At 40.5% G+C, this 25,248-nt stretch overlaps 2 protein-coding genes across 3 annotated transcripts in view; one reads left to right on the top strand and one right to left on the bottom strand.

The window, feature by feature from the left end:
• The first annotated feature begins 947 nt into the window (after nucleotides 1-947).
• On the top strand, nucleotides 948-24,481 carry HVCN1 (hydrogen voltage gated channel 1). Its single transcript, XM_072143133.1, has 6 exons — nucleotides 948-1,125; nucleotides 19,256-19,514; nucleotides 19,695-19,799; nucleotides 21,008-21,239; nucleotides 21,432-21,544; nucleotides 22,931-24,481. Exons 2-6 carry the CDS (start codon nucleotides 19,332-19,334, stop codon nucleotides 23,009-23,011), a joined length of 714 nt encoding a protein of 237 aa, XP_071999234.1. The 5' UTR covers nucleotides 948-1,125; nucleotides 19,256-19,331; the 3' UTR covers nucleotides 23,012-24,481.
• Nucleotides 24,329-25,248, bottom strand: part of TCTN1 (tectonic family member 1) — a 31,377-nt gene continuing 30,457 nt past the window's right edge. For both annotated transcript variants that reach the window (XR_011854313.1, XM_072143116.1), the window contains one exon: nucleotides 24,329-25,152. The gene's annotated coding sequence lies outside the window, so the exon portion shown is untranslated. The remainder of the gene's footprint in view (nucleotides 25,153-25,248) is intronic.

Genomic DNA, 25,248 nt, shown 5'->3' on the forward strand with positions numbered 1-25,248 from the left:
TGTGCACCAGTATTGCATACTGGCCTTGAACTTAGGTGGTAAGTTATGACCACAACTTACGGCATAAGGCTACGTGACGGGGAAATGATGATTTGTTTTCTACACCTAGAACATGTCCTCATTCACTTCTACAGGCTCATGCACTCGTCTGTGGGCATCCACGATGCAAAAGATGGAGCAGGCCCTAGTTCTGCTTGTTTTTGCATCTCTGGCAGTAATTTTCAATGGCCATTGGTGCATGTGCAGAGCTCCCCTGAGGATGACTCACGAGGCAAACAAAGGTCCACGCAGGCGCCACAACCAAATTCAGTCGATTAAAGAGATATTTATGTCCATAATTCCCAGATTTATGGAGACCTGGATTCCCTCTAATGCCCTGTTATTTTTTAGTGGGATTTTTTGAAGCTAAAATGAGCGCCTGTGTCTTTGGTGTCCAGTTACAAAGGGGGTATCCTCAGGACCAAGAAAAGTAAATTTCGTGTTTCACCAGATGGCCCCAGGCTGACAGTATATCAAACCATAGGAGAGGGAGTCAGTAGATAGGGGGTGAAATAAGATAGGGGTGGGCCATGTGGGTCAAGGGGCATCAAAATATAGAGAAATTGGCAATATAGAGCAATGGACTAAAAAAACTGAAGAAATAAAATCTACTGTTTATAGAGTCAACAACAAATAGTTACTTGAAATAGGGATTTTGAAGCGCAATGTTCTGTGCTGTATATAATAGTACACATATATCACACTGCAGCTGTGTACAGGCTTGTGTTGAGAGACTACAGTGAGATGTGGAGCCTGTGAGGCTTTGTGATACACAACAGGAAGCCAAACAACTATCATGTATTGTGATGTGTGAGGAAATGGACTTTGCCGACTCAGGATTTAGGGAGGTTCAGATGGGAACTACTTTTTCTCTGTGATAGGGCTCTTGGTCACATTACAGCAGCGGAAGGAAACGATAGGGATCAATCCACCCCGATTTAAATGAACTGTAAAGTTTGAAGAGAGAAGAGAGACAGTGCGGGTAGCGGGCACTGGGCACTAGGAAGCGGGCACTGGGCGCTGGGTACTAGGCAGCGGGCACTGGACGCGGGACGTTGTACGTGCTGTGGGCACGCTCCTGTACGGGTGAGTAGTAACGTTATATACACACCTTGGTCTGAGCTGCGCTTCATCCTGCCAGGGAGCTGTGTGCGGTTTTCCTGCCCTGTACTGCCCTTACGAGCAGGGATGTAGGGTCCCGGGTAGAAGCCGCATTGGTGTGAACACAGGCAGCAGTGTGCCCTGTGTGTGAGGTGCACGGTGCTGCTGATGTTGACATGAGTTGTATTGAATACCTTTTGCTGTTCCACACTGCCGTATTTTACATTCGTATTTAGAAGCAAACAACAAGAAAGAGCTACAAATCTTTTCATTGCATAGAAATAGTTTGGGGCATTTTTTTTTTTTTTACTTTTCCTTTTACACTGGATTTTTGGCTTGGGGCAGAAGTAGACCAGTATCTTGCATGGCCAGCTGTGGTGTACTGCCTGCTCCAAATGTACCTTAGGCTTGTATTGTGTTTTTCAATAATATAAGTGCAACACTATAGCAGCTCCCACCAGGAGTAGGATTTTGCAACAAAATCACAAATGAGCTAACCATTTTGTATGTATCGGGATGGAAAATCCACTGATACATCTTAAAAGAAAAATAGCAGAAGAAAAAACAGCTGCACAAAGCGAAAGAGGATGCATGACCACTTTGATCATGGTGTCAGTCTTTTATAGAGATTAGACCGCACTACGGTTCTGTTCACACCTGCACTGGAGGCAGAAAAGTAGGAGTAAAGCCCTGCATAGTCACGTGATGGACCCCATTGTTTATAATGACCAATGCTGTGTCTTTTATCTCCGTGGACAAGATACTGTTATGTGTACATGACAGTAGTACGGAGAACACCCACATAAACTTTTATTTTTTTTAGATGAATTTTGGACAATTTTTTACTTTACAGAGTGCTCAAAAATTCCCCAGTGGAACCCTTGGCAGAATGGGGGTAATCTGAGTGTTGCCACTCACTGTAGTTTCAATGGTGATGTCACTACTGTTGAGGAAGGGCATGTTTTATCGCTGCCCCCTATTGAAACGGGTTCCTATTAGAGCAGAATTTATGCTGGAAACTTCCAACTACAATTTTCCAATATACTTTCTGTATCAATTCCTTAGTTTTCTAGATCTCTGCTTGCTGTGCTTCTATAAAAAGATTAATTGTTTATTTCCAGTGGACAGAAATCTGTTCATGGTCACACAGGTGCACGGCTCGTTATAACACACGGCTTTGATTACTCTCTGTGATATAACGAGCCGTGCACCATGATCAGATTTCTGTCTACTGGAAATAACATAGAAGATTTCTATAGAATGACAGCAAGCAGAGATCTAGAAAACCATGAAAAATTGTGACTACCCCTTAAAGCTACAGCTATATTTGCTGTGTTGGCACTTTTCAATAAGTATGTGGGTTTGGTTGTAGTTTAAGTACTAGGCCTATAAAAGGTTCACCATCACTGCACTTATAGGAGACACTCCTGGTGTAAAATGTACCTCTGTGAAGACAATTTCCTATAAATGTAGATATGTTGCCCCTTAGAAACTACATAGTTGTCCCTGGATACGACCACCTGCATCCTGGCAGTGGTGCTAATACATTCGCTATTGAGCCCTGTGCGACCACCTGTATTCAGTATATAGTATAGTACTTTGTAATATTCTAAAATTAACTAAAAATACCATAATAATTTCAGGGAGACTATGGCAATGTTTTAGCGCATCAGTTTTTTTAAAAAAAATTTATTGGGAGATATTAATGTGTATATAAATCTATCAAAACGACGCTAGGAAATTCATTTATTATAATAATTTTTATTTAATTTTAATATAAAAACAGTATTATACATTACAAAAATCTTTTTTTTTTCACTTTGTTACTTTTAACCCCCCCCCCCCCAAAGAAAGAAAAATGAGAGAAAAAAATACATTTGTTAATTTTGAACTAGCCTTTGTTTAATTAAAAAACACAGCAAAACATACCTTATCCTATCCTGTGAAAACCTAATCACATTAGTAGAGCTATTGATGTATCTGGATAACAATTCTTGCCAAGGGGGTGTCTCTGAATAGTGATATCCCCCATATGGTCTCTCACTTTGTCACTATTCCTGTATATTCTTGCCGACTTACTCCAAACAGCCGATATAAACAACAACCACAACAGCCGATCTAAACAACAACAACGATATATGGTTTTTGTAAGAAAAAGTTATACAATTTTCCAATATACTTTCTGTATCATTCCTCATAGCTTTCTAGATCTCCGCTTGCTGCAGCTTATCTAGAAAGATTCTCTATTTACTTCCAGTGTATAGTAATCTGTCCATGTGATGTGATATACATACATGTGCACAAACCGTTATTATCACAGAGAGTAATAGGATCCGTGTGACTGCTCGTGCACCTCCATCACATCACATGGACAGATTTCTATCCACTGGAAGTAAAAATAGAAGCTTTTATAGCAGGACAGCAAGCAGAGATCTAGAAAACCTTGAAGAATTGATACAGAAAGTAGATTGAAAAAAAATGTATAACTTTTCCTTACACAAATCATGTCAAATATTTGATAAAAGTATCACCTGTCACACTGGTCATGAACGTTTTGGTGGACCAAATAAAGGGACATGCGCCACATCCACTACAACGAAATGTGCCAGTGATTACATTGGTCAAGCCAGGTAGTATTTTTGTGTGGAATAAAGCAGCGATGTACAAGCCTGTCTCTCAACAAGCGAACCTTTTTATATGTACTGTATATACTCGAGTATAAGCCGACCCGAGTATAAGCAAAGGCCCCTAATTTTACCACCAAAACTGGGAAAACCTATTGACTCGAGTATAAGCCAAGGGTGGAAAATGCATTGGTCACAGCCCCCTTGTAGTATACAGCCTGCCAGCCCCCTTGTAGTATACAGCCTGCCAGCCCCGTTCACCAAGCACATTAAAAAAAAAAACTTTCATACTCGCCTACAGGCGGCTTCCTGATGCTCCGTTCCGCGTGGCTGGTCTTCGTCTCCGGTCTTCTCTGTGTTGTATCAGCCGCGTCCACGCGATCAGCCGGCTGGTGCACAATATCACGTGGCGGTGTCGTCATCAGCGTCATCAGCGGCGACACCGTCGGGTGAAATTGTGCACCAGCCGGCTGATCGCGTGTCTGCCGGCTGATACAACACGGAGAAGACCGAAGACCAGCTGCAGGGAAGACAGAAGAGGAGCCGCCGAATATCGGGAGCCATGCGGACCATCGGGCCTCCGGAGGGTGAGTATGGAAGTTTTTTTTTTTGTTTTTATTGACTCGTGTATAAGCCGAGGGGAGGTTTTTATACACAGGTATATACGGTAATTGTGGGTTTATCGCTGAACGCTTCCCATACATCTGGATCCTCTAGTGCCAGTCCTTCCAGATGTTGCAGTAAATCTGAAGTGTAATACACAGGTATATACGGTAATTGTGGGTTTATCGCTGAACGCTTCCCATACATCTGGATCCTCTAGTGCCAGTCCTTCCAGATGTTGCAGTAAATCTGAAGTGTCCCGACATGCGCTGTAATAGTATGGCGTGCAGGTGCATGGATTGGGCTCGCGGGTTGGTAATCTTTGCTAACCGGTACAAGTTATCCCATCCATCGCCACCAGCAAAGCTGCTTAAAAAAGATGTGGCGTCATCAGGAGCGGCCATCGTTCGCCATGACCGCCTCGGGTCTTCCGAAGACTAAAGGTTGTCTCGTTTTAACCCATTCATTACAATGTGTGATTTGTACATCGTAATGAATGAGGATGAAAATGCCCATTTACTAACATACTGTAGTATGCTAGGATCAATCAGACAACCTAGGGTTAAAGTACCCTAGGGGGGTCTGAAAAATAGTAAAAATAAAAAAAAAAGGTAAAAATTATATTACAAAAAACATTAGGTATCGTCATGTCCGAAAATGCCTGATCTATCAAAATTTAGTAAAAGCTTTTCGTTCCGTTTAACCCTGTAAATGGCACTTTTTTGCCTTTTTGAAAAATATAAAAAGTGATCAAAAGGTCACACAGTCCTAAAAAATGGTAGCATTAAAAGCGTCATTAAGTCACAAAAAATGACACCACCTACAGCTCCGTACACCAAAGTATAAAAAAGTTATTAGTGCCAGAGAATGGAAAATAATTTTAAAAAAAATGTATACAGTAGATTTTATTTTTGTAAATGTATGAAAACATTATAAAATCAATACAAATTGGTTATTCCCTCCATCGCATGTACCCAAAGAATTAAGTAGACCTGTCATTTAGGGCGCACAATGAAAGCCGTAAAATCCAAGCCCACAAGAAAACGGGCCAAATGCGGTTTTTAGCCATTTTCACTGCATTTGGAAATTTTTCTTTCACTTCCCTGTACGGCATGGAATATTAAAAAACCTCACTATGAAGTGCAATTTGTTACTAACAAAACAAGTTGTCACAGAGCTCTCTATGTGTAAAAATAGATTTTTGAAGGTGGGGAGTAAAAAATAGAAATGGGGGGGGGGGGAAGGGCCAGGTCATTAAGGGGTTAATGTAGTAGGGAAGGTCTGTAACAAATGGCTGAGATCAAGATCTATACCCAGGGTTTGGGTCAGATTGTTCACTCCAGAAAGCAGATTAATGCCCTATGAATGTCTGGTAGGCCAACAAAGGGTGCTGTCATGGTTGTCTTGGGGCAAATGAAATTGTACTCTGTTTTTATTGATCAATCATATATTAAAGTGATCCTTTCTTTTTTACTTGGGACTGTAGGAAGAGGAGAATGAGTAGACAGGGCCGAAATATCTTTGGAAGACCTTCTGCTGGCCCCACAATTCTCTGTGTACAGAGGGAAACTAGAAAGAAGCTAAAATGATGCAAATTTTCCATCTTGTCCTCTGGAGGCCAATATGATCGAAAGTTATTGAAGAACAGGCAGCAATAAGTTACTGCTTTTGCTTGGCACCTGACAATAATTAAGGGTGGCTTTGGGTTGCAGTTTGGGCACTCGGGCACTAAAAGCTCCGCCATCACTGCTCTAGGGGAAAGAAAATACCATAAGTACTTTGTATATAATCTTGTAATTCCCACTAGACCCCTTGTATACAACTATAATCCCAGAAATGGTGTTGGATGTACCGACTTCACCTTGTTTAGGGCAAGAACATAGTCAGTGACATATTACGGTATATTGAATATAAGCTGTACTATGTGCTCGATTGAAAGATCGTTAGACCCATATCCTAATAGAAATGTTTTTCTCCAACCTTGGGGTTGCCTCAAGTATATCTCACATCAAAATCTGCTAATACTACATTTAGGGGGTCCCGCAATAACTGTATCCCATAAAAGGGCATGCCTATGTAATCTGTAAATGGAGCTGACAGACATTACCATGCTGCTATCTCTTTTAAGGAAAAAAAAAGCAACCCAGACCCAGATTCGCCTGTGGTAGGCCTATTTAAGGTGTAACTGACCTGTAAATATTCAAAGTGACTCCTCTCCAGCACTGGGAATTTCTAATGTGAGGGCCTCATATTTCTGGTCTACAAATTCTAGCAACAGATTGGTTCCTTCCTAAAAAAGATAGAAATGAGAATAGCTGGCTATCCAGACCACAAAGATGGCGGCTTGTCTCCATACTCGTATTGTAATCTCCAATGTGTGTATAGTAAAGTTGGTAACTCTGTATCCGACATCAGTTTCAAGGAAGAATTGAGGGAAAAATTGTGCTTCAAAAGGAATTTTCTCCAAGTGTGGTAATCTTTGTCACAAGTCAGAGACATATCTCCTATTCTTCGGGAGGCTATAAAGAAAGATATCTGCCACATTCAGCCCCATTTAGATTTATGTTGCTGAAGTTTAAATGCGACTTCTCCACTCACTCACCCTAATAAATGTCCTAAAATCCATGAAAAGAAATGTAATATCCGATTTCCTGATTAGGACTAGTAAAGTTTGAATCTGTTATGATATTTTCATTTTAATCAAGTGACAGGGTGCAGAGAAAGAGGAGCAAAAATGTTTCCAAGACTTCAACTATTATAATAAATGTGTGGAGAAATGTTTTGTGAGTACAGGCGGTCCCCTACTTAAGGACACCCGAGTTACAGACAGACCCTTCTGACCTCTGGTGAAGCTTTCTGAATGCTTTACTATAGTCCCAGGATGCAATAATCAGCTGTAAGGTGTCTGTAATGAAGCTTTATTGATAATCCTTGGTCCCATTACAGCAAAAAATGTTTAAACTCCAATTGTCACTGGGGCCAAAAATTTCTTTTGTCTGGATCTACAATTGTAAAATATACAGTTTAGGCTTGCATACAAATTCAACTTAAGAACAAACCTCAGGACCCTATCTTGTAACGCAGGGACAGCCTGTACAATGAGACTGGGGCAGCTGTACCGCCTCTAAATATTTACCGTATATACTCGAGTATAAGCCTAATTTAACCACAAAAAATGGGAAAACCTATATATGCTAAGGGTGGGTCACAGCCTGCCCCTAGTATATAGCCAGCCAGCAGTCCCTGCCAATTTATATAAAAAACTAAGTGAAAACTCACATTTCCGGCGCCCCCTTCAGGTCTTCTGTGCGATCCGTCTGGCAGGAGCAGGTCCGTGTGGCGCACAGCGCTGACGTCAGCCACCACTCACATCCGATTGTGTGCCGGCTGCCAGTACACTTAATACTATTGCAGTTGTGGTTGCATTAGAGCCTGTGACTTTACACGGACCTGCTACTGCCAGGCGTTTTTTTTGTTTTTTGTTTTTTTTTACCCAAGTATAAGCAAAGTTTGGGTTTTTCAGCTTGTACTCAAGTATATACACTAAGTGCTCCTGAAGATCACTTAAAAGGACCCTCAGCTTTATCATCAGAACCTCAGATTTTTCGGAATTCTCCTGAAAACAAATATTCTTCCAAATTCTGTTATGGTTGACATAAGTGCAAAATGGCGTTCTAACAATTAGACATTAACATTAAGACGCATCTAAAAAATAGGTTTTTAAGTTGAACTTGTACGTAAGATGGAACTGTATATTTTATAATTGTAACTCCAGACAAAATTTATTTTGCTGTAATAGGAACAAGGATTATCAATAAAGCTTCATTACAGACACCTTACACCTGATCATTGCAGTCTGGTACTATAGAAAAGCACCCAGAGAGCTACACCAGAGGTCAAAGTGGGTAGAGAGGTCCGTCAATAACTAGGGGTCGTCTAGAAGTCGGGTGTTTCATAGTTTATATGGTTGAAAAAAGACACTTGCCCATCAAGTTCAACCAAGAAAGGGAAGGGATTGGATGAGGAAGGGATTTAGGGGAAACAATTCTATATAATATAACCATCAATGTTATTTAGGTTTTAAAGGGGTTTTCCCACAAAAGAAAATTCTCACATTTCTATCCCCTAGTGAGGTTAACACAATAAAGATCATTTCAACCCTTTACAAATTTACTTAGTTTTATTGCTGTTTTAGCTTCTATCTCTCCCTCGGCTGCTCAATGCAAAATCCCAGGGTGCGGGTGGGGCCTCTCTAAGTAGACACATTATCACCCATCTAGTTTTGTGGGGTGACAATGTGTCTCTAGATTATCAGGGAACAGGTGTATATACACTTTCATCTGGCTTCTGACATTGTACTGACGCATAGAGAGATGAGACCGATCAGAGATGCATGAGATTACACAGAGGCTGACAGACAAAGGGTGTAGACATTTACACCGTGAGCTGTGCTTCATCTCAGATATGTGCCTGTCTCCCCCTTCCCCTGGATCACTTATTTCCTTGTAGTTTGCAGCCTCTCTGTCTGCTCACCATGTGCAGCCAGGATGTGAATCAGTGAGTGTCAGTAGCCATGCCCCCTGCACGGAGCTCACAGACAGAAATCTCATGCAAGATGGCGGCCCGACCCTAAGTCAGAAGTTACGGGGTCGTATCTAGGGGCAACTGAAATTGTGTACAGCAAGACTGATAGACAGGTTGGACTTATATCTGTGAAATGCTGCATTTTTGTTAATAACAGTGAATTAGGATAATAAAATAACACATTCTCTGAGTACATACTGTATAAGAAACTTGTCTTCGTGGGAATACCCCTTTAATTAGGGGACCACCTGTACACTGAAAAAAAAAAGCCCAAATGTGAAATGTGGCGTGGTGTGTATATATAATTATTATTTTTTTTTTTTTGTTCTAATGTTCTTTATACAGCATGGTGACCACTTTAAATAAGAAACATCAGAAATTAACTTTTTGTCCCTAATCATCTCACAAAAAAGTGTATCCCAAATGCCTTCACGGCTATGATGATGATTTAAAAAGGTTATGGCCTTCATGAGTAGACCAACTTCTTGTGTAGAATTTTTTTAAAAAGCTTACTAGATAAGAGCAATCTACCTCCCAATGCCCATGCTATATAGTATTTAGATGTGTGTTTGTGATATATAATCTGTATTTTCTGTGTTTAATTCTAAAGTTTCTTAATGACAGAATTTAGTTTTCTATATGTGTGTGAAACCCTTCATTTCTGCCACTCCCATGGCTTACCGGTTTGTCTACACATGTCCTGAAAGTGGGCAGGTACTGGTTATGAACACACAAGATGCACATGCACTATAACCCTTTATATAACACTGAGGTCATGAATAATGCAGCCCTGAGCCATGTGATGACATCCAGAAACCATAAAGACTGGACTGTCCCTCAAATTAGATTTACTTCATTAGCTGACTGGTTTTCTGCCCCAAAATTTGTAGGAAATGTGGGTGGAAGGAGCTTATAAACAATACAAATGTTATATGAAGTATGTGTCTGTATATAATTTTTTGTATGTGGGCAATGAGATTAAGAACATGACCAAGTTACAACACTAACCGCCTGCAAAAAGTATCACCACTAATGTGGAAAGGGCGTTTTAACTTCCCAATTTAATTTGGGCAACATTACTAGTGAAGTAACCTGGCAGCCGCACTGTGATGAAATATGTTGTGTAGTAGAGGGCAGCTCTTGGGTAAGATAAGTGTATACTACATGGTTCTAATATATTTAGACTCTATTGGACATGGACTGCTAAGTTCAGCCCTGTTTCCTAAAAATATAAACTAAATGGTGCAATTGAAATTTATGCTACATACAAAGGATATCTACCATTTGTTTTTATGCATTTTGAGCCAAACATACCTTGAGAATGCTGTAGCTACACTGATGCAGAAACATATCTTGTTTAATCCCTGAACCGAGTGGGTTTGCTCAAAAAACAATCATAAAATTCGGGACCCTGGGAAAGCTGGGTTGCAGGCTGCCTACATAAACGCATTACACAGAGCCTCCTGAACTATCCAGACAGGACTAATCAACCTAAGCTGGATGGCTCGTACACAGCATCTGGGAGATGGTGCAGTGGTTCATTACTTCTGCCTTTCGGGGACAACACAGTGATGACGCATTCTCGGCTTATGCTGGGCAGGACAAGGCTGGAGCAGTGCATAATTAGGGCGAGAGGAGAGTGTCGGGACAGCCACAGGAGGGACAGAGCCTAATTATCATAATTTTATAATAGTTTTTTCAGCAAAAGTTCCCCGAAACTTCACGCTTTGTGTGGGTACTGGTATTCGGTACAGGCAATCAATAACCTTAGAACATGGTAAGGAAAGGTTTGTCAGTCTTGCTCTGTTTATGCACTTCTTCTTATGCTGAAAATGAAAGCTTAAAGGAAATCTATCACCAGGATGAAGGATTGAAGGATGTAGCCCCTCAGACGTAATTCATAAAGCCAATTTTTGCAGAAACGAGTATAGGAAGCTAAAAGATGAGCAGAGCCTGCCATAGGGGGCACATACCAGTACATAAGTGTGCCTGGTTTACAATCCTTCATCCTGGGGGTAAATTTCCTTCAAATACTTGAATGAGTGATGTGGTTGAAAAGAAAAATATATAGTGTTTTGTGCTATTTATCTGATTGTGGTTGAGCACACCGACTACTTGACTTTCTCAGGGAAGCTAAAGTAGGAATGAAAGTGAATTTTTGGAATAATGGTACAACGCCTAAGAATAACACAAACTGGACACTATTACAGGTCACCTGTGTACACCAGCAACCCCCCCCCCCTCCACACCCACACAAACCACACACAGTACATAGATGTCTTTATACCTGTTTAGCATATACCTCTATCCCAGAGATTAGAGCCACCATTCTTAAAAAAAAAAAATACTTTTATTGATGCCCTCTGTTACCTCTGATGGATAGAGCATCAGTAAAACATATCTTGCTGGTCGTTGTCCACACTCTCCATCATACCATTCGGTAGTCACTCTGGACATAGAGCCGACATCCAGAAGAGGCTGGAGGCACATTGAGGCCATACCTGAGTCACGTGGCCCAAAATGGCGCTGGAACCCGGGGCCACTTAATGATGCACAGGGTGTTATCTAAGCACTAAGATGCACAGCGTATCCCACAATGACCAGCACCATATGGACTGGAGTACTGGAACAGACTCCCTGACCCCAAATTACATGTAACTTGCTTGCAACCTGTAACATATGTGTGACTTGTAAAGGACTGAATGCGATATACAAAAATAATTCCCTATGGAATCAATAAAGTGAATATGGCATCTACCAGGTCCATAGAATGCCAGATTTACAGGGGTCGGTATAATACTTATTTATCTAAAAAATAACTACCCTATTTTATGAGAGTCTGCTTCCTGTCTACTTTTGTAGATTGTAAAAAAATAATAATAAAAGGGTTGTTTAGTATACAATTTATTTTTACTTGTTGATGGCATATTTATAGAAACCCTTTTGGTTTTGCTCCACATATACACGCCTTTGCTAGGTTTCACCTGAACCAGAAATCTTGTAACCTTTTACTAAGGGTTTGACCTGCAGTTAAGTGAAATTGTAGATATGTTATATGTAAACATTGCTACTTTATTGCAGCATTCCACTCCTACTCCATTTACTCTATACATGGTGACTCAGGGGCTAGCTGGTCACATCTGAAGGTCACCTAACATCCACTCATTCTGTGTATTGAAAATTTTAATTAGCTTTCCCATCCGCTGCATTTACTTACGACCCCTAATTCTTGTTGCTGATGGATAGGTGCAGCCATCTTTGCCTTGACTGAGCCCTTCTTTCTCCCCAGTCTCCATTGCTATCATTTAACAATCTCTATTACAGTTTATATAGGTCTAGAAAAAAAAAATTTGCAGGAAGGATTACATAAAAAAACATATCAATGTAAAACATGTATGCTTAACTAAAACTATAGTAATTACTAAAAGTGAATAAGCGCAAAATTCAAGACAATGAGGGAGATTTATCAAATTGTTTGGGACAGAATAATAACATTTCGTATGATGCAAGGAACCTGAATTAAAAAAAAAAAGGGGATGTGGCCTTATTCCTTCTTCAGCAGTGGGAAATTCCTACCCAGGTCTATAATCAATTCCTCATCCGCTTTCTCGTGATCGTTGGTCGTTCCTGTCCCCTTATACTGTGGTGCCAGATGAATGTCCCACCGTGTCCCTCGAGCTTTCAAAGGTTAAAGAGCACCTGTCATGCAAATTAACTCACCCAAAATAAAGACTTCATTTAAAAACTGATTGAAAAGCATTGCCCTTATCCCTAACTGGTTCCTTTCCGTGGCTGCAATGTTACAAAAATCAGTTTGTAAACTTATATGCAGCTCACCTGATGTGAGTAATTTAAACCTCACATTAAATGCTGCTTACATTACCCTGCTGTATATTCTGCAGTATGGAGAGTTCTGTTACATCATTGGGCACTTAAAGGGAACTAGTCATCAGAAATGGGGCTAATAAACAACAACCAGTATGTTGTCAAGCAGCTGAACAGCTTATAGATGATGTTTCTTTCACGGCCTGGTTTGGTGGCATCATTCTGAAAATCACGTTAAAGTTGGATGTATTAAGTCAGGGAGTGTTTAACACAGAAGTCAAGCTCTCCCCACCTCCTTCCATGTGATTTACATTGTGTGCCGGACTTCAGGAGATCTAATCAATTATGTCCCTGGATGCAGGACCATCTAAGGCAAGGAGAGCTTGACTTCTGTGTTAAACTCTCCGCCTCCTTGAATTCATAAAACCAAACTCTCTTCAAAATGTTATTTTCACTTGTATTGGAGGATCTAGTTAAAAATTACAAATGAGAAAAATCCTGAAGGCAGCAAGTTATAATTTTATAGTTAAAAAAAAATGTATATTATGTAATATAATTTATTAAATATATTTTTTTAACACGTGCCGTGGTGTAAATATTTTTCAAATCGGTTGTATATATATATATTTTTTTTTTTATTTTTTTTTTTTACTGTGACTAGGGCACCAAAGTCGCTGGCATAGCTGACCTGCTTGGTTCTATATATACATCAGAATTGTTGTATCCCCCTATTCACTACTCAGAGTTACATAAGATTCAGAAGAACAGATGGAAATGGTCAGAGTATGTTTACACACAGTATTTTATACCAACATTGGGAATGGGTTCTAAAGAGAAGATGTGTGGTGTCAAGGAAAATTTTTTCCATATGTGTATTAAACCCGTTTATTTTATTTGCCCTAAAATAATGATGAATAATGAGGCTGTATACACCTTTTGAGTGTCTTCAGTTTTCTGTAACATACAGCAATGCATGGTGGAGGCGGCTTTAATCCAGCCGTGTACTTACATTCCTGATGCTTGGCCATTATTAGGTTAAACCGTTTAAACAAGATAATTGAGACCATGTCTTTTGCGACATAACTGTATGTACAGTGTACACATGAGCCTCGTGTCCACAACACTGCAAACTACTTTATTATATTGGTTTGGAATATAAAGTGCAATTAACATGTTTTACAGTTCTTTTAATGTTAAACTATTTTTAAGTCAACTTTAGATGTTTAACTCTAAGGCTACCTGAACACGAGCGTTGTTCCACCTGTTGTGTATGTAGAGGGTGTAAGCCCCCTCCATACATGCTTAACATTGCAGCTCTATACTATTATGGGGTATAGAGCTGCATTACTCTTAGGCTACATTCACACACATGTATGGGGGACCCCTCCCGTACAGGGCCGTGAGTCCATAGAAGTATATGGGGTACGTATATCGGCCGTACTTACGTCGGCCGTATATACGCCCCCATACACTTCTATGGACTCATGGCCCTGTACGGGAGCGGCACCGTACCGCTCCGTAGCCCGGGAAAAGACAGGACATGTCCTATCTTTTCCATCTTTTTCCGTGATACAGCGCCGTGTGCTGTATCTTGCTATGGAGAGGGGCGGGGGTGAGCAGCGCTCATCCCCTGCTCCTCTCTGCAGTGCCGATGTATGCCCGCCGTACTACGGTACGGTGGGCATACATCGTGTGAATGTAGCCTTACTCTGTACAAGGCCTCCTGCACACAGAGGGATATCCTTGCATTATGCCAAAATATTACACAAGGAATTTCTATCTGCCAGCTGGACGTCAGTGCCAGCACTGTAATCATTAAGGCAGTGTAATCAACATGAGGACTCCACTTTTTTTGAGTGAGTGCCCAAACTACAACAAAAAAACAACTTATTTATTGCAAAGTGCCAATATGGCAATTTAAGCAATAACTTAACTTTGTCACAACTTTCAATTGTATTGGCATCCTAAGGACTCCAATACAGTAGAATGTATGGAGAGAAATACAGATTATTATTGTAGTCACCCTCCAGGGTTCCACGAATAGGAAGAATTGTATGGGCTAGAGCAGGAGCTCCAGTGATAATATAATCCCTCCTGCTCTCTCCTCCTGTAGTCCCAGGTATCTAAGGATGTGTTGCTTTAAAAGCACTGACCTGTGTGGCATGGGACTGCAGGAGGAGGACATAAGTCTTGTTTTGTACTTCATGTTGGGGTGAAGACCTGGGTGCCAACAGAGAGGGCTCCAAGTGCCACCTCTGGCAACCGTGCCATAGGTTTGCCACCACTGGTCTAAGGTATCAGGCCAAGATATGGGCCTTTTCATAGTCTGCACAGGGTACAGGAGGCCTAAGCTTAAGGAATAAAATGCCATGGCTAGAAATAACAAGAAAAACTTGAGGATATTGGCATGTGCCGCTATCTTTACCTAGTTGTTATGCACAGGTAAGCCAGACAAATGATGTGCTGGAGGTGCTGGAACAGGACGAAAACCAACAGAGATGGAGAACAAATCACGCGACTGCCGATTTAAGATATAAAGGTTCCTGAGAAGTATCTCATTAACTCTTTCTAGAGTGTGTTTTAAAACACAATGCAAACATATAATGTGAACGCAGCCTAAGACCTTGTGCGCAAGGTGCAATTGTGTTTTGAAATGCATTTTAGGTGCATCTGGAGAATCTCCTCCCTGAACGCAGACGTGTTTAGACCTAAATGCTTGTGTTCTGTAAGTAGTAACGTGCTTTGTTGCTACTAAAACAGCGCAAGCATTCAAGTCCAAACACGTCTGCGTTTAAGCAGGAGATTCTCCAGATGCACCAAAAATGTAATTCAGTCTCCAGTAATCGAGCATTAGGTAGGACCTATTATAAGAAATCCATGCCCCTCCTCCTCATATTGTAGCCCCCCCCCCCCACTTGTCCTCCTATCCTTGTTTCAAATTAATAAAAAAAAACTCCCCAGCAGCCCTCATCTTCTTCAGTGCTGTGATGCTGGCAGGTGATGGCATCATCTCCTGTTGAGGCTGCGATGCCAGCAGCCGCAGAGCGAACAGTGATGCAGAGCGTCATCTGGTTATTGCCCCATCCGGTTATTCGGCTCTATCTGTGCCCTCTACAGAAACAGAGTTGAAGTCCAGACTACATGGACCTCAGAGGTGGAGTCAGCGATGGGACCAGAGTTAAAAGACGTTGGGGCACACTGGTAAATGCCAGTATTACACCTTAAATACATAGGATAGTTGAGATGCTCTTTGCTAAATAAATATATGTATAAATTATAGAGCGGGCACCTTGTCCAGCACTACTTATGTAGGGTCTGGGGGCCCACCGTTGGATTCACCTGTGTGCCAGTCTGAGCCTGCATGCGTTCCATCACAAAAAAAAAAAAATATTCCTAATCCAGTGGGGGCTGTAAACAAATATGGGCAGTATTGTTGAAATCTAGATTCCTGTTTTCACTTTGGGGACATTCAGAGATTAATCAAAATTATTAAAATGCATAAACCTCTTAATACATTTGTTTCCTTCTCATGGCAATACAGCACATCATTATGACTGGCGCCCTACATGGCATTCTTTAATTATTCAGCTCCAATGTTCTTGTTGCTATAAATAACGTTATAGAATTCTTATCTGCTCAGCAACTGTTTGCATTGTGGGCTACTATCTATGGCCCTAGAGCTGGATGGCCACAGTTTGGCCACTCTCATATTTCCACATCTCTCTAGAGCAGGGGTCTCAAACTCGCGGCCCGCGGGCCAACTGCGGCCCGCGGGACAATATTTTGCGGCCCCCACCTGCATGGAGAGGGCAGGTCGCGCTGCATGGAGAGGGCTCACGGGCCGAGCCCTCTCCATAGCCGGTAAGTCTTTGCTGCATATTGCAGCGTGGGCTGCCGGCAAAGCTGTCGGCAGCCTCAAAAAGATAGCGGCGCATGGGCGCCGCCATCTTACCTGGGATCGCCGCTCCCCGTGACGTCATCGGGGGGCGGCGATCCGTCTCCATGGTAGCCTCGGGTCTTCCGAAGACCCGAGGCTATTTCGTTTTAACCCCTTCATTACAATGTGCTGATAGCACATTGTAATGAATGAGGAGGAAAATCCCCATATATTGCCATACTGTAGTATGGCAGTATATGATAGGATCGATCAGACAACCTAGGGTTAAAGTACCCTAGGGAGTCTGAAAAATAGTATAAATAAAAATACAAAAAAGTTAAAAAAAAAAAATGATAATAAAAAAACCTAAAATTTCAAATCACCCCCCTTTCCCTAGAACTGACATAAATATAAATAAACAGTAAAAATCATAAACACATCAGGTATCGACGCGTCCGAAAATGCCCGATCTATCAAAATATGATAACGTTTTTTCAATGCGTTTAACCCCGTAACGGAAAATAGCGCCCAAAGTCGAAAATGGCACTTTTTTGCCATTTTGAAAAATATAAAAAATCTATAAAAAGTGATCAAAAGGTCGTACAGTCCTAAAAATGATATCATTGAAAATATTATCAAATTTCGCAAAAAATGACACCACCCACAGCTCCGTACACCAAAGTATGAAAAAGTTATTAGCGCCAGAAGTTGGCAAAATCAAAAAAATAATTTTTGTACAGGAGGTTTTAATTTTTGTAAAAAACATTATAAACCTATAACAAATTAGGTATCCCCTTAATCGTACCGACCCAAAGAATAAAGTAGACATGTCATTTGGGGCGCTCAGTGAAAGACGTAATATTCAAGCCCACAAGAAAATGGCGCAAATGCGTTTTTTTCATCATTTTCATTGCATTTGGAATTTTTTTCCCGCTTCCAAGTACATGGCATGGAATATTAAATACCATCACTATGAAGTGCAACTTGTTACGCAGAAAACAAGCCGTCACACAGCTCTTTACGTGTAAAAATAAAAAAGTTATAGATTTTTGAAGGTGGGGAGTGAAAAATGGACATGAAAAAACAGGAAAGGGCCCGTAACCGGTTAATCCCCTTCCCTCTGGTACTTGAAGAAGATGAAGTCGCCGCTCTGAACGCACTTGGTGCAGGTCAGAGCGGCGACTTCATCTTCTTCGATGGGAGGCAAGTACCGGGGGGGAGGGGGGGATGGAGTGTCCTGGGCTCAGTGCGGTAGGAGCTTGGGACCCCTCGGTGCACAGGACGCGTTCATAGAGAGAACACGTCTCCCAGCATGGGGCTTTCCTTGCGCTGGGAGACGCCATGACATTTGAATCTGAATAATGATATTTTGTAAGCGCATTTTGTGTGGAAAACTTGATGCGGCCCAGCCTTACCCAGAATCTACCTCCAGCGGCCCCCAGGTAAATTGAGTTTGAGACCCCTGCTCTAGAGTGAGAAAAATCTGGACAGAGGTACTGAGGAAACCCTGAAGAATACTAGCTCTGCATCTCATTTCTTTCTAATAAACCTTCAGCTACCTGCATACAGGTTTTCTTGCACGTCAGTGACTGCAGAAAGACTGTCTGAGCCGCAAATGATTTTGTAATTTTAAAATGGATAAATATAGTAATTTTCTGTCCTTTACCATGTCTGCATATTGCTTGTGCCTGCCAGTGTTTGTCTATCGGCCGTGCTTCGACCTTATCAATCTAGAGAAATTGTAGTTTTACAAGGAATAAAGGAATGTGACAATTAAAACCACAGTGTTTTATTATGTAATGCACAATGTGTTGAAAAGGGGAAAAAACAGGAACTGACTCAATAGTCATCAATGCGGAACAATGTCATTATCTACAGATTACCGTATAAACTATGACTTCACAAACCACATGCTAGTTATGGGTGATGGGTTATATTAATATGAAAATAGCATTGTACGCTTTCTGTAGTGTTCATGAGCACCATTGTATCAGATCTCTGCAGCTCTGACCACTGCGATTCCCAGTGATCAGGAGAGAAGAGTCCCCAGTGTAAATGGCTAGATGACTACTTGAATGGCACTTTTCTCTGCCTTCTCTCTTATTGTTATAGAAGGTAATGGAGCAGTAATGTTGTACTGTATGTACATGATTTAAATGATGTTTACATGGGGACTTGCTTTGTGGTCCCAGGGGTTGCATCGACAGTGATAACACATTTTCATAATTATATAAACATTTAATAGAATAAAGTTTGTATGGCTGTGTAAGGTGGGACATGTCATTTTACTTAAATACAGAAAAATATTGTTTAGAAGAGCAGGTACAGTGTGTACAGAGGCATAAGTGCTGGTGCACGTGTACCAGTGTCAGACCATAGGCATGGACGTCATGTACATGGCTGCGTGCAACTCTGCGCAGAAAAAAAAAGTAGTAGAAGTACATACATTTTGGAAGCCTTTCAATAGAAAAACACAACCCTCAAACAATTCATCCTGGCACTTTGGGATGGGTCAGCTGGAAATGTTGTGGTTCATAACCTCCTCCCCACCTTTTTCCACTGGTCAGTGTGTTTTGTAAATTTGCAACGTCTTCTCTCGCAGATCTTGTAGATAAGTGGAGCCTTTCAGAACTTCAGTCCTGCTGCTCAGAGGGATGAACATTTAGCTGCTGTCAACCATGTCCAAGTACCTGAAGCATTTTACTTCTGTTGGTGACAAACAGAATGAAAGGCAGTGGAAAGTCGATGATGAGGAGAAGCAGCAACCTGAAGAAGAGCCTCAAAAGACTCCTCATCCATTTACCTCTTCATACTCCTTCAGAGATGCTCTAAAGTGGCTGTTTGGTTGCCACAAGTTTCAGGTAATTCCCATTCAATATAATAGGGCATCCTTACTCAGATCTAATGTGAAGACTTTATTTCCTGATGCAAAGCTTCTTATAAGCGATATTCAGATTATGTAACATAAGTCACTAGAGAATTATTGTATTTGTTTTTACAATGTCATGAAATGGCATCACCCTTCACTTTTGTCTTTACAGATTGTTATTGTGTGTCTAGTTATTCTGGATGCCCTATTTGTCCTTATTGAAGTACTTTTGGACTTGGAGCTATTACATGATAAAGTTGATGACATTGTACCAGAGGTAAGAGGAATCCATATTCCACACTTTGAAGATACTTGGACTACCCTTGTAACTGCAAATGCTGAGCAAACATATCTTCATTGACAAATGGTAACAGGCCAGTGCACCGTTAAAATGATGGCATCTGGGGGAAAATCCTTTACTATATGTCCATATTACTGATGTCTCATTAGTTCGTGCTCCAAACGGTGAAACTGGCGCTATGCTGTCCAGCTAGGCATCATGTATCTGTAACCTATTTGGTCTAGTACAGTCGCCAGCTATTATTTTTTTTTTTTATAATTTAGTGGCAGAAATTTACCTTTATAAAAGAGGAAACTCCAGAAAGGACTTTTCATACCATACCTGAGGGGGCTTGTAGTTTACTGGGGTAAAATCTGGTGACCATCAACAGTTTTTGGTATAACGTTATTGATACAACGCATCAGGATTCAACTAAACTGTATTAAGAACACTGAGGTCAAGGTTTTGTGGCAAAAAAATGACAAATCAATGGGCATAACGAGTCACGTTATAACACATTACATTGTGTATGTGATCCACCGGCTGCGTTAGAATCTGTTTGTTTCAGATACGGTTAAAGGGGTATTCCCATCTGGGCAATTCACATTTAATTTATTTGCTATATGTAAACATTTCTTCAATTGGATGTTATTAAAAAAAAAAAAAAGTTCCTGTGTTAAGATAATTTCTCATAAATGTAGTGATGTTGTCCCTTAGAAACAAGATGGCTTCCTCGTTTACGACCACCTCACACTCTGGCAGCAGTGGCCAGACCTGCTGTATTGAGTCCTGCCTGACCTCCTGGATTCGGTGCTCAATACCACAGGATGTCAGTCGGACCTGCAGTAACTCCCGGACATTACATGTACGAACACCCTTTGTTTCTTTGTGCAATCCCTCCAGCAGAGGTGGTCGTATCCAAGGAGTAAGTTTTTTGTTTCTAAGGGACCATATGACTACATTTATGAGAAATTATCTTCACACAGGTAATTTTTTTTTTCATAACATCAAATTGAAGTAATGTTTATATATGGCAGATTAATGAAACTGCATGCTAATGCCCAGATGAGAAAACCCCTTTAATGCTGCAATTCCGTCTCTGATTGCTGCTGGGGGTATAATTAAAGGTAGTAAAACAAATATCAATATGTATTTCTAAACTGCTTGATCATTTTTGTTAATATTTGTTTTTGTATTTTGTTTAGATATTCCATTATTTGAGTATTGCTGTATTGTCCTTCTTTCTACTGGAAATTGTTGGCAAACTATATGCCTTCCGGCTAGAATTCTTTCACCACAAGTTTGAAGTGTTTGATGCCATTATTGTTATAATATCCTTCATCATCGATGTGGTCTATGTCACTCGGGAAGATATATTCAGTGCAGTGGGGCTGTTAATCTTACTCAGACTTTGGAGAGTGGCGAGAATTGTAAATGGTAAAAATCTTTTCATTTGTTTGCTCTATGTATACCAGTATATACAATCGTTTATATACATTCTGCTTGGATATTTGATGTTGTGGACTAGGGTTTCACCACTGCCATGCCAGTTTTTTTTTTCTTTAAGTGTTTTTGGCCAGTTATTATAATACAGCCTGGTATAAATAACTTTTTTTTTTTTTTTTTAAGGTGTCATTTTGTCTGTAAAGAGCAGAGCAGAAGAAAAGATCCACAAGTTAAAGGAAAAACAGGAAACTTTACTTGCCAGAGTTTCTCAACTGGAGCAACAGTGCACCCAGCAGGTATTGTTCATCTACCTACCATACTAAACCCAAAAATCATTGATTGATACACAAAACTGTTTAACGAAATTGGCATGAGGCCGTATATGGCACTTTACATATTTATAAACTACATAAATAGCCAGCGGGGGAATGGGGGCTAATGAGCTGTACACAATTACAGCAAAGAAAGTATAGTTTAAGGACAAATTAATAAGGATTACAGTTTAATTACAACTGTTTATCAAATGTTTTCTAAATGGTCCTGTATACTTTGTAAATCTAAAACAATAGGCACATTAAAAATCGGAGGCACACCCAATAAAATGTCACTTAGTTAAATATCTGCAACAAAATCTCAAGTGCATTTTAACTAATAAGTGTCATACCCAAAACAAAATGGCAAATTTACCATTTACAAGACCATTGATGGCCTGCTCACTGCTACTCATCCTTGGCACTATCATGTGATGTTCAGTTTCCAGTTGGCTTTCCTATTGCAGGCAATTACTAGTATTGGCTTGTATATTTAAAGGAAACCTACCAGGGACACTTGCTGATAGATCCAGGCTCAGTGACTGATAATCTTTTAAAATTATGCTATTGAGCCAGAAGTGCTCCCTGGACTGTTCCCATTTGCCCCCATGGTGCAGATTCACAAGCTTTTACAATGTGTAAGAAGAACATTCCTCCTCCCACTGTGTGCTGAAGAGCAGAGTGTGTAACAGCCTGTAAAGCTACAACATAAAGGGGCTGGTAACGGCTCCCAAAGCCATAAAAGTTGATTTTAGAAGGATGGAGGTCATGGATAACTAATCTAAGATTACCACAGTCACAATGCCTGGATCTAAGACCGCTTTCCGACATGTGACGTATTAGTACTGACTGAGCCCTCTCCATACAAGGTGGGAGTTTATTGCATACTGTACAAGTGGTTTATATTTTTTATGTATTAAAACCTGTATAAGTTTTAGTTTCTCCGTAATCGTAGCAACCCAAAAAATAAAGAAGAGCCGTCATTTTGGGGGCAGAGTGGGAGCATAATATGACACATGCAGCTGATACAATCCAATAAAATATAACACATGCCGGCAGTCTGAATAATGTCTCATGTTAGGTATTTGTGGAGTTGGGGATTAGCTCTGTGCATACACTGCTATTGTTGTGTTACAACTAGTAATATTCTACAGTCAGAGCTCTGCATGGCGCGGCTCGCTAATCATTTTGTGGAGTTTGATGCTTTAATAATATATTTGTATTGTCCATCTTTGAACTATACAAGCTTTAATGGGCTTTAGGGCCCTGAACCACCTGCCATAAGTCTGCAGTGGGTGTCTACAATCTCCGCTTTTTAAATGTTCCCATCTGAGAGTTTAACCTTAGTATATCTCATTTTACAATTCACAGGAGCAGGAGATTTCAAGACTCCAAACATTACTGCAACAAAACAACATATTTCCAGAAGTGTACAAACCAAATACTGCTTGAAGATATAAAGTTTATTGTTAAAGATCCTTCAGAAACATTTTTAAATTATTTCTTTGCATGTATTCTGGGTTTTTAAAAACTATTTTAGTAACAATTTTCTTTACTTATCTTCCACCCCCCCCCCCCATTCAGTGTAGGTTATACATGTAGAAAAAAGCAGAGAAATCCATCAGAGGCAGCTCGTCTCCTTAAGAAATTTTTACTCCAGATTAACTTGTTCAAACACTGAGGGGCTGAACTGAATTCTGCATCTCTGCTCAGTTCAGCTGCTTTGCGTTCTGTATAGTTAAACTAGCAGACACAGATATTTTTACTGAAGGACTAGATGGTGTGAAACTGCCTTTGTCCACATCCACAAGAATGCTGTTTTTGGACGCGCACTAGAGCAGGGTCCTATGCCTGTGTTTGCGGCTTGGGCAGTCTTTCTATTGTGAATGGAGCTCCACCACCGATGACAACATAGGCTGCAATAGACCAACATGTTCCTGTGCAGGTAGCCTTGGTGTGGATCCCTCTTGAAGTGGTTAGACACTCCTAGTAGTTTCTAACTACTTAGGAGAACACAGATAAAGAGGTATACACTGAGCTGTCAAGTGGCTGCTAGATACAGTCCTCTGCACACGATAAAACCATCTTTCCATGTAAGAAGAGGCAGCTGCAGAAAAGGCCATAAGCAAAGCTTTTAGCCCAAATATGCAATGCAATAGTTTTACCTGAAGCTGTACATGGCCTTTAATTTATTTTGTAAAAACAAAATGAATCTTGTTGAAAGAAGCACATCAGCAAAAATATATTTTGTTCATCACACCTGATGACCATAACTATTTACAGCGTGCGACATACTGATTTCCTTGCAGAGCAGCCTCCTCTCTTATCTGACACCACTTTGATCATGAGATTTATCTATTTACCTTTTTTCTGTTATTTCCCCCATGATTTCTTAGTAGTGCTTCACATAAGTATCTTGGGAAGTAATCATCATGCTGGGGCGAAGAGGTTTTTTTTAACCTCCTAAAGATCTCAGAAGATATAGAGACCATAATAATGCAGTATATCACAACTTTGTGAAAGAAGTGTCTAATCCTCAGTGACTGATGGGAGTATGTGTTTGTGTGGTACTCATCCTGAGCTGGTCTTACACATAGGCCTTAGATTTAATAGGGGTAACCATACTATCGCATAACTTACAGATATAAATACAGCATGTATTACCTTATTCAGTACCTTATTCAATTGGGGTATAGGAACATAATGAAAGAAAAAATAAAATTCATAAAAGCGTTTCTTCAACATGAGCACAATGCAAGGAAACAAATGTAATTTCATAAACTTTTAATTGTTCATAATAAAAATATAAAATTTTGTACATCTTATTAAATGTGATTTTTGTACACACTGTGAATCAAGTGCTAAAAATAAGTATAAAATATTATTGGACCAAAATAAAGCTTGATGGATCCAGCCACCAGGTATATGGTTTGTTACTCTCTTCTCCTCTACTGAGTCTTTTAATTTCCATGTCAAGTATTGTATTTAAATACTCTAGTAAAGGATCTGCCTCTAGAGCAGTGATGGCGAACCTTTCATAGGCCGAGTGCCCAAACTGCAACCCAAAACCCTGCTTATTTATCGCGAGGTGCCAACCAAAAATTAAAGCAGTACCTTATTGCTCCTGAGGACAGCAACACAGAAGAAAGTACACAGAATTGTGGGGCCAGCATGAGGTCCTCCAAAAATAATTCGACCCTGTCTAATTCTCCCTCTTCCTACAGTCCCAAGTAAGTGTCAAAATATGACTGAAAGCAGCATCTTTTAAGTTGCTTGGAACTGCAGGAAGATTCTTTGAGTCCTGTCTGGTGTGCTGGGGCGATGGCCCAGGTGCCCACAGAAAGGGTTCTGAGTGTCGCCTCTGGCACCCCGTGCCATAGGTTCGCCACCACTGCTCTAGGACAATTTCTCTAGAGAAGTGTGTGTCTTCTTATTCAGATCAGTACAACAATAGAGCAAATACAATTTAATACCCGGAGACAGGTATGTGGAGATATTAATCATGGCCGAATGCCATCCAAGATACTTCCCCTGGCCATACCACTCCTCATGAATGTCATGGCATTTCCCATTCAGTGCTGATGAAGGTGAATCTGAAAGAGAAGAAACATTTATGTGAATATTTCAATAGCCTATGCTATGCTGATTTTAAAAATGCCTTTGTCAGCATTCTAAATCATTTCAGTACT

Source organism: Engystomops pustulosus, chromosome 1 (assembly GCF_040894005.1).
Source record: "Engystomops pustulosus chromosome 1, aEngPut4.maternal, whole genome shotgun sequence".
NCBI lineage: Eukaryota > Metazoa > Chordata > Amphibia > Anura > Leptodactylidae > Engystomops > Engystomops pustulosus.

Bases quoted from the DNA above. Each gene is read 5' to 3' on its own strand.
- HVCN1 (XM_072143133.1), top strand. From the start codon at position 19,332: ATGTCCAAGTACCTGAAGCATTTTACTTCTGTTGGTGACAAACAGAAT. The intron at 19,515-19,694 runs GTAATTCCCATT...TTGTCTTTACAG, and splicing joins TTGGTTGCCACAAGTTTCAG to ATTGTTATTGTGTGTCTAGT. The intron at 21,545-22,930 runs GTATTGTTCATC...TACAATTCACAG, and splicing joins AGCAACAGTGCACCCAGCAG to GAGCAGGAGATTTCAAGACT.